General features: G+C 44.3%; 1 protein-coding gene across 10 annotated transcripts in view; it reads left to right on the forward strand.

Moving 5' to 3' along the window:
* The window catches only part of PLEKHH2 (pleckstrin homology, MyTH4 and FERM domain containing H2), a 167,218-nt gene that overhangs the window by 120,350 nt on the left and 32,010 nt on the right, over window positions 1-14,858 (forward strand). For all 10 annotated transcript variants that reach the window (XM_061625395.1, XM_061625389.1, XM_061625386.1 and 7 more), the window contains 4 exons: window positions 949-1,035; window positions 1,783-1,941; window positions 2,949-3,029; window positions 10,444-10,623. In XM_061625395.1, the coding sequence (XP_061481379.1) occupies window positions 949-1,035; window positions 1,783-1,941; window positions 2,949-3,029; window positions 10,444-10,623 (507 nt within the window). The remainder of the gene's footprint in view (window positions 1-948; window positions 1,036-1,782; window positions 1,942-2,948; window positions 3,030-10,443; window positions 10,624-14,858) is intronic.

Raw genomic sequence — 14,858 nt, forward strand, 5'->3', positions numbered from 1 at the left:
AGATGTATGTCAAGCTGCCATTTGGTTGAGCCCCAATACTTTACTAAATATTATAAAATTGATTTCTATGCCTCAGCTAAGATGGTTTTTAAGAAAGAATGCTCCAACACATTCTCCTGAGGTACTAGGGCAGCCTTGTACCCATCTTGTAATTGGACACCTTTTGACATTCCACCTGAGAACAAAGGCTACAGCTCCAAAGTTAGTTTTCTGTTGGTTCAGATGTATTAAGTTACTGTTCTGTTCTATGTACCTTTTGCCTTCTAGTCCTTAGCTTGGTTGTAAGTGAACTGAGACTTTAGAGGGGGCGGAGAGTACAACTTCCTTTGAAGCAACAGCATTCCTACCTTTGAATACTAGGAGGAGCTCACATCCCACCTGGAGACATATTTACACATGTAGAAATACCTTTCAGGTAAGACTAACAGTCTCTTTCCTATTTTGCCCAAACTGATAAATCATGGTTACCGGTTTTGGAATGAGCTAGAATCCTAAATCATCATTTAAAATTGGTTTAACCAACTGTGTGCACAGGCTAAAGGTTCATGGATATCTCAGCTTATTAACCCAAGATATAATCAACCAAATGCAACCACTGTCTCTCAGCCTAAGCTATCTCACATGACAACTGTTTGGATAAAATGGGTGGGGAGAGAAAGACCATGTACACCACACTGAACATCTTGTAGGAAGGATAGTATATTAATGCAATAAAATAAAAACCTAGAACATTTTTAAAAATAAATATAACCAATCAGACATATAGCTATATCTAAATGCTGAGCCATCCAAGGTGTTTCATCAGTTTCAACACCTCTTATCTACAGGCTAATCAAAAACTCCAAGGTGGCTGTCAGTTCTTGAACAATGAGAACCTAGATGTATAAAACTACTAATGACTTGTTACCGTATTTTAATAATACTTTGTGTAACTTTTTTCTTTTACAGAGTGATGTAATACGGAAACCCCAAGGTCAAATTGAACTAAGTGCATCCAGCCGTATCGTAAGGGGTGATGGAAAGCAAACAGTTCAGGTGCTTCCTTTATGTATTTGAAAGAAAGTGTCCTCTGTCCACATGGACAGACAACCCCTTCTTATTTAATTGTATTTTAAAAGTACTTGTCATGAATAATGACTTTTTATTAGTCTTACTCAGTGATTTTCAGTAGAGCTCAGAGTGCTTCCACACAGCAGTTTATTAAAAACTAGGTGCTGCTCATACATACAAGATTTTTTAGCAACATCTCCATGATCAAAATGCCATACCCTCTTCCCTATTTAATCCAAATTTACCATTTCTACAAGTTTTCTAATTATCAGATTTTCCAATGGAAGAGTAAATCCAGTGGGAAAATAATATGGGATGGCATCTTAATGAGGATAAAGTTGTGTGGACACTGAAAACTTGCAGGCATGCTCAGCTCCAACTGTCTCCAAATGTGAATTAGGAGGCTCCTGTTTGGGTAAAGCGTCAGTTGAAAATTTGAAGGAAGTTGAAATGACTCCTGATAAGATTTACAACATTTTTCAGGAGACTTTAATACATTTCTAATGGAAACTGAATGATCCTTTAGGAATTTACTATGAGAATTTTAAACATCTGTTGATGGCTTGCTTTTGTAAATAAGTATTTGTTCAATTAAATATTTAATAGCCTCTCCCCCAGTAGAATTAGCAAGTTCAGACTCTTATTTATTACATGCTAAATGTTTAAATGTAGGTATCAGTAGGAGGAGGATTTGTATTACCCCAAATCAACATTTCTTCTATCACTTTGCAGCTGACTACTGAAAAGCGAACCTATTACTTGACTGCAGATTCCCCAAATATATTAGAAGAATGGATCAAAGTACTTCAGAATGTTCTTAAAGTACAGGCTGCAAGTCCACTTTTCATTCAACCAGAAGTCAAACCTGTCATGAAAGGCTTACTTACCAAGGTAGAAATCGTTATTCTCCAGTACTGTATTGTTCTCCCATCATGTGCACTGTTTTTGTAAATTAGCCATTCTGTCTTAGTGGATAGAATTAGAGATTTTGGTGAATTTCAGAAACAGGAGTTTTGAAACATATGAACTACCCAATTCAGAGCCCAAAACTTTTCTAAATTTGAGCATGTTTCATATGGATTGACCATTGCCAATCAACAGGCTCATAGTTGTGGAGTGCCTAGGGGGTCCTTCCCCCTAATTTTTTCTGCCCCCTATTTTTTTTTAAAAAAAAATTATTACCAATTTTTTCTTTCCTCCCCCTGTGCCACTTTTAGGCTGGCTTTAGGTCTGCGAGTCAGTTCCCTCCAAACAACCTTACTTTTGCAAGAGGAGGAGGTCTGGTGTGGGGGAAGGGTTTCCTGTGGACAGCAAAGGCCTCATAGATTTATCCTTATACCTGGAACCTCCTGAGCATGCTTGAAAGTGTCATTTCCTGTCAAGATACATGGGACTTCTAATTTCACAAGTCTCCTGGCCCAATTCAATGAATTGGAAGCCAAAGGAAATGACAACTTTTATGCAAAACCTGTTACCCAGGCTAAGTGTACTTAGGGACAGCTGAGAGCATACTCCCCAAGGTTACTTTTGCATTCTTTCTTGGAAAAGCTTAGCATGGTCCTTAGTTTTATCTGAGAATTTTAAGGGCCAAACTAGATGTGACATTAAATGCATCTTTGATTCAACTTGTAGGTTTTAAAAAATGCAAATTGCAGTAGCTAAGGGACCAGAGTGATCAAATGGGGTCAGAGCAGGCGTGGAAGGGGAATTTAATCATTTCCTCCCCAGTGCAGTCCCCACTGCAGTATTTGCTTTGTGAGGAAATCTCTCAATGGCACCATTCCAACGTTTCTATTTTCAAAAATGGTCCCCTGTGTTTTTAAAATACAATAAATTAAAGGAGTCTCTTGATTCATGCTTAGTACATACTAGGCATCCTTCAATTTCTTCACTTGCAGGTGAAACATGGATATTCTAAGAGAGTGTGGTGTATGTTGGTTGGGAAAACTTTGTACTATTTCCGTAGCCAAGAAGATAAGGTATGTCTTTTTAACCTATTAAGGAATTAGAATTTATTTCTAGTTACTTGCGACTTCATGGTGGGAAATTCTGAGGCCATTTCTCAGTTCTTCTGAGACAGAGGACGTGGAGTCATCTATAATGTTGTAACTATTTAAGAATATACAGAATGTGTATTCCTCTATGGGAAATTTCTGGTAAACTATTTAATGAAGAACATTCTTCCAGATGCAAACATACACTGGACACTTGCCCCAGGTCTCTTTTAGTAACCTCACAAGAATTTCTTGCAAGCTGTGTCTCATAAAGCTCTTAACTACTTCTGTTAGTTCAGACAGGCATATCCTCTGTGGCTAGGCAGGCTTTGCTATGCAGCAGAGTGAAGTACCAGGAAGCACCATTATGGGATGGGGGAAGAATTGAAGGTAGGTATTGCTGTCTGATTTGGTTAGCAAGACTTTTGAAAGTGTTGACCCTAGCAGAGGGTGGGATGCCAATTGGGCTGTGCTTCAGGCAGCAAACTGTTTTGGGTTGGAACTGTCGGCAGGTAATAGACCAACACCTCCATCCTTTGCAAGGAGGTTCACCTCACCCAGAGAAAAGAACACTTCCAAGACTGGAGCTGACTGCTGCAGAACATCAACAAGTCCATGTCTTATTTCATGATATGTTGCTCTTGAATACTGCACTTGTGGCTTTTTTGTTTGTATATTATAGACCATAGTTATTCGTGACAGAACACTGATACTGATCATCTTCCATCTCTTTTCATTTTTGGAACTTTTTTCTGTATTTTGTTTTTCAAATCATGGTTTGTTTATTTGTTTAGGTGTTTGTTTTTGCTCCTCTATGCCCTTTCACCATTTTTACCTGAGTTCCCTTTGTCTGCCCACCTGCCTACCTACTAACTAGCGTTAGCCTGTATCCTTTACAGTACTGTCTCTTCCTCCTCCCCCACACACACTTTTCAGTACTCTAATTTATTTCAGTGTGAGTGGGAGCACAGGGGTAATTTTCCCCAGTAGCATACCATTAGGTGGCTTGTAGCGCCGCCTGGTGTCCAAAGGCAGGAATGCACGAGAGTCAAAACTTCAGCTGCTTCTTCCAGCTTGACCCCTGTCCATTCATGCCTTTGTCCTAGGGGGATCCTTTCAGCCTTAGCTCTCTTTCAGTGAGTCTGTTCCTTGTTGTTTCTTGTATCATTTTTTCCCTCTTTTGTTCAGTGTTTGCCTTTCCTTCTCTTGTTTGTATATTTTTTAAAAAACCTTTTTGTGCCGAGGTTTCTTCTTTGTTTTTTCCCTGGCCTTGCTTCCTTTGGTGGCTGTGGCTTTTTTCTGCGGACGAAGTCCCACCAGGCCTCCTGGCCACACGGCTTCTTTTGCAGACTATCTTCAGTTCAGACCTTAGCCAGTCCTAGCTCTGGCTCTGCTTCGGAGCTTCTCAGATCTGTCTTGCAGAGATCATGCCTGCGACTCTGTTCCTCTTCCCTCTCCTCCTCTGCCTTACCCATCACCTGGCTCTCGGAGCTCGCCGATACAGTTCCGTTCCTCTGCCCTTGCCTCATCTGCCTGTCCCCGCTGCCCATCTCTCGGAACTTCAAGCTGCAGCTCTGATCATCCCTTGGAGCTCGTGGTGGCAGCAATGGCTCTCTCTCCTCCTGTTCCGCTTACCTTTCAGAGCTCATGGCGGCAACTTCCCTGTCTCTTACCCTGCCTGCCTGTCGGAGCTTGTGGCTGCTGCCCCACTCTGTTCCTTTTCCTCCAACTCAGGAGAGGCCCTGGTAGTCAGTGGTGCAGCTAGGTTCTCTAAGCTTCTCCCATTATTGTTCCTGGAGGCTTGCCCTGAAGGTTGCGGCTGCAGTGTCAGTGACTCTGCACTCTGACCGCCATTTTTCCACCTCATTTGCTAGGCCCTTCTTCTTTGGCCGCCATTTTGTGTTGCTGATTTCCTGTCTTTCTTGTCTCCCTTTTTCTTCTCTGTCACAAGTGCCTCTCTGTCTCTAGTCTCCTCTTGCTTATTCTCTACCTTACACAAAGGGACAAGCATGGAAAAGGAGGAAACAGAAGAAAGCGAAGAAGTAATGAGTTTATTTTTTTTTAAAGTAGGAAAAGGAAAAAGGACTTGGCTGCATTGAGGTCAAACTGCTCCCCTCCCCTTCCAAATGTGCTAAGAAATCACTCCTCTCGGCTAAGCAGAATGCTTACAGGTGAGCTTACTATGTCAGTCCCCTTCTTCACATGGCGTTTCCGCTGAGGGTCAGCAGAGGCTGGAAGCTCTTTTCCATTTGCCTGCTGAATCTTCTGAGGAGGAATTTCAAGGTTTTCCAAACCAGCCTGCAGTGATACCTCCTCACCAGGGGTTCCCCTCACACAACCACCGACCCCTACACCTTTACATTCAGCTGAGCAACCCGGGCTGTCTGCAGCTTCACCCTAGCCTCAGTTGCCTTTGGATCCTCTTACAACTGTCTCACCACCTTGCAGGGCCTTCTTCTGAACCAGACCTTCCTCCCTCAATTCAGAGATGTTCTGTTGGGTTCCATCTCCTTTGAGCTTTGAAGGCCCGCCCTTGTCTCTATGCATCAGGCCTGACCTTCACCCTCAGCTGAAGAATGTCAGGAGCAGCAATGGATCTCGTCCCCCAACCCCTTTGATATCTCTAGGAGACGGGCTCAACATGCATTAGAGGCTGAGGCTGATCCATTCAATCCTTTCATCACTCCTGAGGGGGACGAGTTGGAGTGGAGCAGGGAGTCGGAAGGAGTATTGCTCACACCGTCTGTTTCAGTCTTCAGACTATCTTGCCTTATTCCGCAAGTCCTTAACCACATTGGGTTTTGACGGGCCGCTGCCTGAACCCTCATCTGCCCCAGTCAAGGGGGCTAAAGTGCTGAAAGCTCCCAAGTCTTCAGTTCATTCCTTCCCAGTTCCCAACCCTCTTGACAAAATGGTGAAGGAGGAATGGGGTCATCCTTTTCATGCACGCCATATGACAGCTTTGCCGTATGACAAGTTTTATTCACTAGATCCTGAATTCATGAATTTCCTAAAGGTCCCTGCAGTGGACGTGCCCATTTTGAGTCTGGTTTCCAGGTCTCTCCTTCCTAAAGAAGGTGACTCTCAATTCAAAGAATCATCTGAGTGGAGACTGGACTTCACTCTTTGAACCCATGACACCTCAGCATATGCCATTTGAGCTTCCTGTGCTGCTTCCTTGATCACCAGAGTCTCCATGATGTGGCTTGATGAGTTACTTGATAATCCTCAGCTGGACCCGGCTAGACTTCGCAAGACCTTGGTCAAGCTACACAAGGCCACAGCATTTGTGGCAGATGCAATGCTCGATTCAACAGTTTGCTGCTAGGACTATGTTCACAGGTGTGGTAGCTCGCTGGACCCTTTGGCTATGCCACTGGGATGCTGACACACTGCTCGTATCAACCTTTCCACAGCCTCCTATTTGGGCTCCCTGTTGTTTGGGGATGAGGCCCTCAAGGCAGTGCTGGTCAATCCCAAGGATAAGAGGAAACCTGTGCTAGCTACAGTTAAACAAGACAATCGCAGAGCTGCCCGCAGATCTTCATCTTATCCATACAAACAGTCCTTTCGGCCCTCACAACCTGCCGACAGGGGCCGTGATATTTGCTCTTCAAGAGGCTGCTGGAACAGACAGTGCTTCTTTGGCCACAACCAGAATCAGTCCTCAGGACATCAGAGGCATACTCCACCCTCTGGTTGTGGGGGTACATCAGCAGCACTAGTACTGACGCCATCCCAATAAGTGGCAGTCTTCTTCACTTTGCCAGCGCTTGGAGGCATGTAACAATGGATGCTTGGGTGCGAGATACTGTGATTCATGCTTATTCTATAGAATTCTGGGAGGTCCCTCCACACAGGTTTCTACCGTCCTCCCTGCCTGCCTCTTTTGAGAGGCGGGCAGTGATGACAGAGGCCATAGATCACTTGCTTTCTATAGGCACTATAGAGCCAGTGAATCCAGCCAAATTTTACTTAGATGTCTACTCCATTTTGTTCACAGTACCCAAAAAAGATCATTCGTGGAGGGCAATCCTAGATCTCAAATTCTTCAACTCCTTTGTCAGGCATTGGCGCTTCAAGATGGAGTCTCTGGTGTCAATTGTGGAAGCACTCCAGGAAGGGGACTTTTTGGCTTCTATTGATCTGAAGGAAGCCTATCGGCATGTTCCTATCCTGCCAACCCATTGAAAGTTCCTGAGAATTGCTTACAACAAGGCTCACTTCCAGTACTGGGCACTACCGTTTGGTCTCTCATCAGTTCCAAGGGTGTTCACAAAGCTGATGGTTGCTCTGGTGGTGCACCTCTGGCTCCAGGGGATCCACATCTGTCTCTACCTGGACAGTCTCCTTGTTCAGGCACAACCATGTCTCAGGCATCCACCCACACGCATCTCACCCTTGAAGTTTTGAGGACCTATGGCTTCCTCTTCAACCTAGAGAAGAGTCACCTGGTTCTGACACAGTGTCTTCAGCACCTTGGGGCCATATTAGACACAGCTCGCGTAATGATGTTTCTGTCCCCAGAGAAGATAGCAGCCACCATCCACATAGCTCACCACCTGATGGCCAGAAGGATGGAACATGTGATGTTTCTAGCCAAGGCCCTGAGACTGTTAATATCTTCCACTCACATTGTCCCCTGGGCTCATCACCATACCCTACCACTCCAGTGGGTTCTGCTGCCCTTTCAGCTGGACATCACCAACTCCAGTCACAGGAGAGTACACCTTCCACCTTGCCCGTGGTCCTCATTTTGCTGGTGGATGGTGACGTGAGAATCAGCAGAAAGGAACTCCCTTCAGAGAACCCAAGAAGACTCTGATTACAACCGATGCCAATCTCCTGGGGTGGGGTGCCCATTGCAATTCCCTCTTTGTTCAAGGCCAGTGGATGGCTGCTAAGCAACAACTCAGCATAAACTTGCTGGAGTTGCACACAGCCCATCTGGCTCTAATCCATTTTATCAGAAGTTCCATCTGACCGACATTCTCATTCGAACCGACAAAGTCAGTGTGAAAGTGCACTTGAACCATCGGGGGCACACGGTCGAGGGCCCTCCAAGCGGAATTGACTCTCATCTTTAATTGGGCCGAACATCACCTACACTCCCTGAGGGCGGAACACTTCAGCAGACTGGCTCAGCAGACAACAGGCTCTTCCTTGGGAGTAGAAACTGCATCCCAGGGTGTTTCCTCAATTGCAATGTCGGTTCGGTCCCTTTACAATAGATCTCTTTGCCTCCACTTAGAACACTCAGCTTCCACTGTTCTTCGCACAATATCATCAACAGGGCGCTAAAGCAATCGATGTGCTGTCAACTCCATGGCCAAGACGGCTACTCTATGCCTTCCCTCTAGTTCTTCTGCTGGGGCAGATCATCAGGAAGATGTGTCAAGAACGGGCTCAAATTTTTCTCCTGGCACCTTACTGGCCATGCAGGCCATGGTTCTCGGATCTACTTGCTCTCTCAATCCAGAAACCATGACACCTACCATTTTGGCCAGATCTGCTGTCTCAGGGTCCAGTTTGTCATCCAGATCCCAACTGGCTGAGTCTGACCGCCTAGGTGTTGATAGGAGCTACTTGAGGCATTCAGGGCTCTCTAAGGACGTTATAGCTACCATTTTGGCCTCTAGAAGGCCTTCCACAGTCCGTATTTATCAAGCCATGTGGTCAGCCTTTACTGCATGGTGTTTTAAACAGCAGGTCGGTCGGTCCGTCCAGTGCTACAGTTAATCACCTACTCGATTTCCTCTATGTGGGTCTCTCGATGGGTCTGAAGCCTAATACTCTCAGGCAGCCCTCAGCCATTTCATCCATATTGTCTGTGCAATCGTACCAGTCTTCCCTTGGAACACACCCCTTGGTCAAGCGATTCCTGAGAGGGGCTCTTCTCCTTTCACCACCTGTAGTCGATTGGTTTTCCTCTTGGAGCCTTACAAAAGTCCTTCAACGTTCAAAGGCACTGCAATGTTCTCCTTTTGAGCCTCTCAAGACGACATCATTATGTTTGCTCTCGTACAAAGTCCTGTTTCTCGTAGTGGTTACTTCAGCCCGGAGGGTATTGGATCTGGCAGTTTTGTCCATTGCCCGTCACCTCTGTGTGTTCCACAAGGACTCTGTGCTGTTACGTCCAAATCCTACTTTTCAACCTAAAGTGTTTTCTGTTTTCCATTGTAGTCAGGATATTGTCTTACCATTCTTTTGTCCTCAGCCAACTCATCCCCTTGAGAAGGCCTGGCATTCCCTGGATGTACATCAAGCTCTAAAGGTTTACCTGGCTAGGACCTGGGACATTCGTCTGAGTCTCTTTTCGTCTCATTTCATCCAAGGAGCTTGGAGAAGGTCATCAGCTCAACACTCTCTCATTGGCTGTGGGCTTGCATTACTCTGGCCTATGAATTTTTTCAGATATCAGTGCCTCCAAATGTCACAGTCCATTCTACAAGGTCGGTGGTCACCATGGCTGCCTTCACAACCAATGAACCCCTTGCAGATATTTGTAAGGCTGCTGTGTGGTCCACACTGAATTCCTTTATTAGACACTATAAAGTAGATTGTTATGCTTTGGTGCACACCTCATTTGGTAGGCAAGTTCTATTATAGGTACTGTCTTCCTCTTAGGCAGCCTGGGCCCACCCTACTGGGACTGCTTTGGTACATCCCACCTGATGGTATGCTACCTGAGGAAAACGGACCTGGTTTCCCCAGGTATCATACCATCAGGACCCTTCCTGTTGAGGGGAGCTGCCTAGCTTTTTCTGAAGATATTTTTTTTCTATTGTGTTTCTGCTCAATCCAGTTTGAATTGCATTACTTGTATTACATTATCTGCATGAGACATGTTACTGCTAAGGCTGTTCTTTACTGTTCATTATGGGTTTTTTTACTGTTTGTGCATATTTCCTGTTTGGAGTCAAGATGTGTATTATGATGATTAGTACTCCTTATTTTATGTCTGAGAGTTTTCTCTCTGAAGAGAGATGCACGGACCCGGTGTACAGTTCATCCGGAATGGACTGGGGTCAAGCCAGAAGGAGCAGCTGAAGTCTTGACTCTCATGCATTCCTGCCTTTGGATACCAGGCGGTGCTACAACCCACCTGATGGTATGATACCTGGGAAAACCACCTTTCAGGTGAGACCAACAGTCTGTTTTATAAATCCAGCATTTATTATGGGAAAACAAAACCTGAACCTGTAATTCTGGTTCATAGGTTGGAAATGTGTGTATGCTATTGCTAGGACAGTGGCAACAAGAGTGCTAATTAGTGTGTGTGTGTATGTGTGCATACATACACAAACAAAACCTAATATGTTTTTATTTGTCAGTTTTTCTTCATGCCTATCATTATGTATCTTTTTTTATTGACCGTAGCTAATGTCTTTGCTTCTAGTTTCCTTTGGGCCAGATACAGCTTTGGGAGGCTAAAGTTGAAGAAGTTGACCGGTCCTGTGATTCCGATGAAGATTATGAGGCCAGTGGCCGTAGCCTATTATCAACACATTATACAATTGTCATCCATCCTAAAGAACAAGGTCCCACTTACCTTCTTATAGGATCCAAACATGAGAAGGTAGTAAATGTACCATGTCTTCATTATTTTAGAATATGGCTGCAGTCACTTATTTACAGTAAACAGAGAAGAATGCATATCGAAGAGAAAACTAAACGGCATTGTGTTGGTTCAAGTGTAATGCTAAACCATAGTTTAGTGTTGCAAGAAGGAGCTGAAGTGAGCTTCAGGCTTCTTTCCCTTTTCTGCTCTAGTATGGCCATGTGGAAGTTTTTGGAAGCTTTTACTTTCTCATATGGCCTGACAAGACTTTGAACTTGTTTTTTGCCACAGAGCGGATTGGTAATATTCCATTGATTGGGGAGCTTGTTGTGAATCCGTTGTCATGGAGGTGAGATTTGGGCTGAACACAGCTACTCCATTCTGCAGGGTGGGGGGCCCATTGAGATGGTCCACTCTTGAGACTTATGGAATCTGATGGATTCCTGAATGCTCAGGAATGGAGCATGTAAGTCACCTTGATACTCTAGTGGTGTCCTACATGTGATGACATGGGGGTTGATGGTTAAAGCACAACTAGCATAAATCTGAGTCTGAACCTCAATGAATGCAGGTGACTTTACACCACTACACTTAACATGTGTTGGTGGTGTCAACAAAGAAAGTTTACTTCTCTGCTATCATTGGGCCCCCAAGTAGCTGTCCAGCAGAGCTTTTCTGAGTGGCGAATGGGCTTTTGTCATCTGGTCAAGAGAGTGTTGCTCTGATACCCTCAGAGGCCTGCTCTAACAATTTTGCAAGGCACGTTAGGGACAAAATCACTCAGATTCAGAGAGAGTTGGATGCCACAGTTAGAGCAAGTCCAGAGCACTGTCTACTTAATCTGTATTGGATCAGTTCAATTATTGCAGCCTGAGGATGCCTGCAGTGTGGCTGACCACCTGCTCACTTGAACCCTGCCTATCTTGACTTCTTAGAACTAGCCGTAGGGGGTTGACTGGGTCAGTCTGGGGAGTGATTAATACTTTACTGGAAATGGAAGTACTATCCACCTTGAAGGAAGCGGTGGTGTGTCCCCTCCATAAGAGAACCTCCCTGGACCCAGTAGCAAATATCTCCTTTTTGGGCAAGGTGCTCAAGAGGGTGGTGGCAGTCCAGCTTCAGGAATGCTTGGAGGAAATTGATTACTTGGATCCATTCCAGTCTGACTTCAGGCCCAGCCATGGCACTGAAACTGCCTTGGTCACCCTAGTTGATGACATTTGTTGGGAGAGAAATGGGGAGAGTGTGACCCTGCTCATTCTACTTGATCTCTCTGTGGCTTTCAATACTATTGACCATGGTATCCTTCGGGAGCGTCTCAGGAAGATGTGGGTTTCCAGAAAGTAGATATGGGAGACCACTCTTTGGTAGACTAAGGCTCAAAATTGGGTATGCACATTTTAAAAGCAAATTGCTGCTAAATATATATAGAAAAAAAGAATTCAGCTTAATTTTTAAAATAATACGAACATACATAAGACATAGAAATGAAGTTTCTAAAACGTAGTCATTTGGAACACAACAATGTAAAGTGATGTCTGAACAACAATAATAGTGAGAACCAAGTGCGTTTCAACCCACAACAGGTCTCCTCAGTGATCAATAAATGTACAAATCTCAGTGTTATCATCAGAGGTAAATAATTGGACTGTTCTGTATAAATACCGTGAGCTGATCTATCTTATCCATAGAATTTTTGTGCGCATATGACAAGTCTGGAGATATATGGGTTAATATGGAAGGTGATATTTTTCTAGTGCTTGTTTATGTATATTTCTAGAGTTTTCTCCAGGTTTCTAGTTATCATGTCAGCAGTTCAACAATTCCGTGGCTTGCAGGTGTTCCTGGATTCAACACTGTCACTGGAGGCTCAGGTGGCCTTGGTGGCTTGAAGTGCCTTTTTCCAGCTCCACCTGGTTCACCACCTAGGGCTGCTTTTGGACAGAAATGACTTGACCAATGCACTCCATCCTCTGCTAACCCAGACTGGATTATTGCAACACACTGTGTGTGTGGCTGCCCAACCTGGAGCGGCCAAATTATGGCTGGAGTTCCATTTAGAATTCATGTAACCCCTGTTTTAAAACAGCTGCATTGGCTGCCAGTTTGTTTCTAGGCCCAGTTCAAGGTGCTCATTCTGGTGTTTAAAACCCTTAACAAACTAGATAACAAATATATGAAAAATGACTCTTTCCCTACAGACCCTCTCTGGTGTTAAGATCAGCAGAGGCGGCCCTCTTGATTGTTCCACTGTCCTCAGAGGCTTGGGGGGTGGTGGCCCAGGAGAGGGCATTCTCTGTGGCAGGCCCTAAGTTGTAGAATTCCCTCACTGCAAGGTTCATCTGGCACCTTCACTGTACTTTTTGTGTGTGTATGCTGAAAATGCACCACTTTATCCTGGCCTATGACACTTGAGATGTATTCTTGTGATTGTAATTTGTTTTAAACAGTTTTTAATGTTGTATTTTAAATTGTTGTGACCCACCCTGAGATCTGTAGACAGCTAATGGTGGAAAGAGTCTGGTTTTCCAGAAAGACAAAAAGGGGTTAAAAGGCAGAGCTGCTCAAGGACGCAGCAGCTGGCACAGAAGCCATAAAACCTTGAAAATGAAACTGCACAGTGTGGGGGTTGTTAAGTTCGTGGAAGGAAGGTGTTTGTTACTGTCTGTTTGAATCTTGTTGAGCTTTGCCAGTAAAAAGACTCATCTTAACTAAAAGACTGGACGTTGTCTTTGAATCACTTCGGCGCTCATACACTCGCTACTGTATGCCACTGTTGGATTGTGTCTGCGTTGTTGTGTGAAACAGCATACATTACGTTGTAGTTAAGTTGCTCAAGAAACCGTTCCAGAGGCATTAAATCATGTAAGAGTCTTTATTCAGACATTAAGGCCAGCGGCTTTAAGATCCCCCCGCAGGAGAGAAGTTCTACTACGTTCAAAGTACAAAACTACTAGAGACAGCTCAGCAGACAGCAGCAATAGTAAAAGCACTTTTTCCCAAGCTGTTATCTCGTTACCATGACAACCACTGTCTGGCCTTGCTTCCCAGACCATACTAGATAAGGCTGCTTCTCACACTTCTCCAAAACTTGCAGGCTTCATGGAAAACAACTGATAGTAATGCCTATCAGTGACAGCCCAACAGTCCCCCCTTTTCCATTAAGACTGCAATATACACATAAAACACATTTTCATAATACATAGTCAAACAGTAATACATTTCTACAATACATTGTATCATACCTTTTCAGTTCAGTACAGTTCAGAATTACATCTCAGTACATTACAGTACATGTCAGGACATCTCTGTACATTCAGCTAGAACTTTATTCAATCAAACTTTGGTTCAACACATGTAACATAAAGTGTCTCAGGATCCATTTCAACCTGTTTATGCATTCCTGGGCTTGTAATCAATCCCACTGTAAATCTGTCAGGCGGTCTGCCTATATTCTCTCTCGTGGAGCGTCGTAAAGGAACCAGAGCTTCTGCTCTCTCTGCCCCCCCATTTGTGCTTAAGCCTGTGCTTGTACTTGGCACCGCTTGCCCAGGATCATCCATTTCCTCAGCTTTCTTTGATCTGCGTTTTCCAGAAATGAGCTCATTCAAAGCATCTCTGAGAGGAATTTGTGTACCTTCCACTTTAATGTCAAAATCTGGCTTAAATGTCTGTTGTGATTGTGTTCGTGTTTGTGTGTCATTTGACCCTGTAAGAATCACTGTCTCTCTTTGATCCCAAGGCTTTTCTGAGACTTTAATGCTTCTGCTCAGAATTAACTGCTGTGTTTCTGGACACCAAACTCTGAAATATGCATTCTGAAATCCCAAAACAAAACCTTGCTGTGCTCTGGGCGCAAGCTTGCCCCTCCTTTTTCCCTGTGGAATGTGGATCCAGCACCTTGCCCCGAATTTTTGAATGTGTTGTATTTTAGGCTTTCTGCCAGTCAGTTTCTCATAAGGAGACATTCCAAGTGCACTATGTAACAGCCTGTTGTGAATGTAATTCGCATAAAGAATTGCCTCTCCCCAGAAAGAATTCCCTAAACTGCAATCCAGCAGCATGGCTCTCATTGCTTCCCCAAGCACCCTATTTTTTCTCTCAGCAGTTCCATTGGAAAACGGGCTGTGTGGAGCAGTGAAATTCTGGTTTATTCCCTTACTCTCCAGAAAGTCACTCAATGCTTTACTCGTAAATTCCCCACCTTGGTCTGAGCGTATAGCCCCCACCGTAACACCGTGTTGAGTTTCGAT

Source organism: Rhineura floridana, chromosome 4 (assembly GCF_030035675.1).
Source record: "Rhineura floridana isolate rRhiFlo1 chromosome 4, rRhiFlo1.hap2, whole genome shotgun sequence".
NCBI lineage: Eukaryota > Metazoa > Chordata > Lepidosauria > Squamata > Rhineuridae > Rhineura > Rhineura floridana.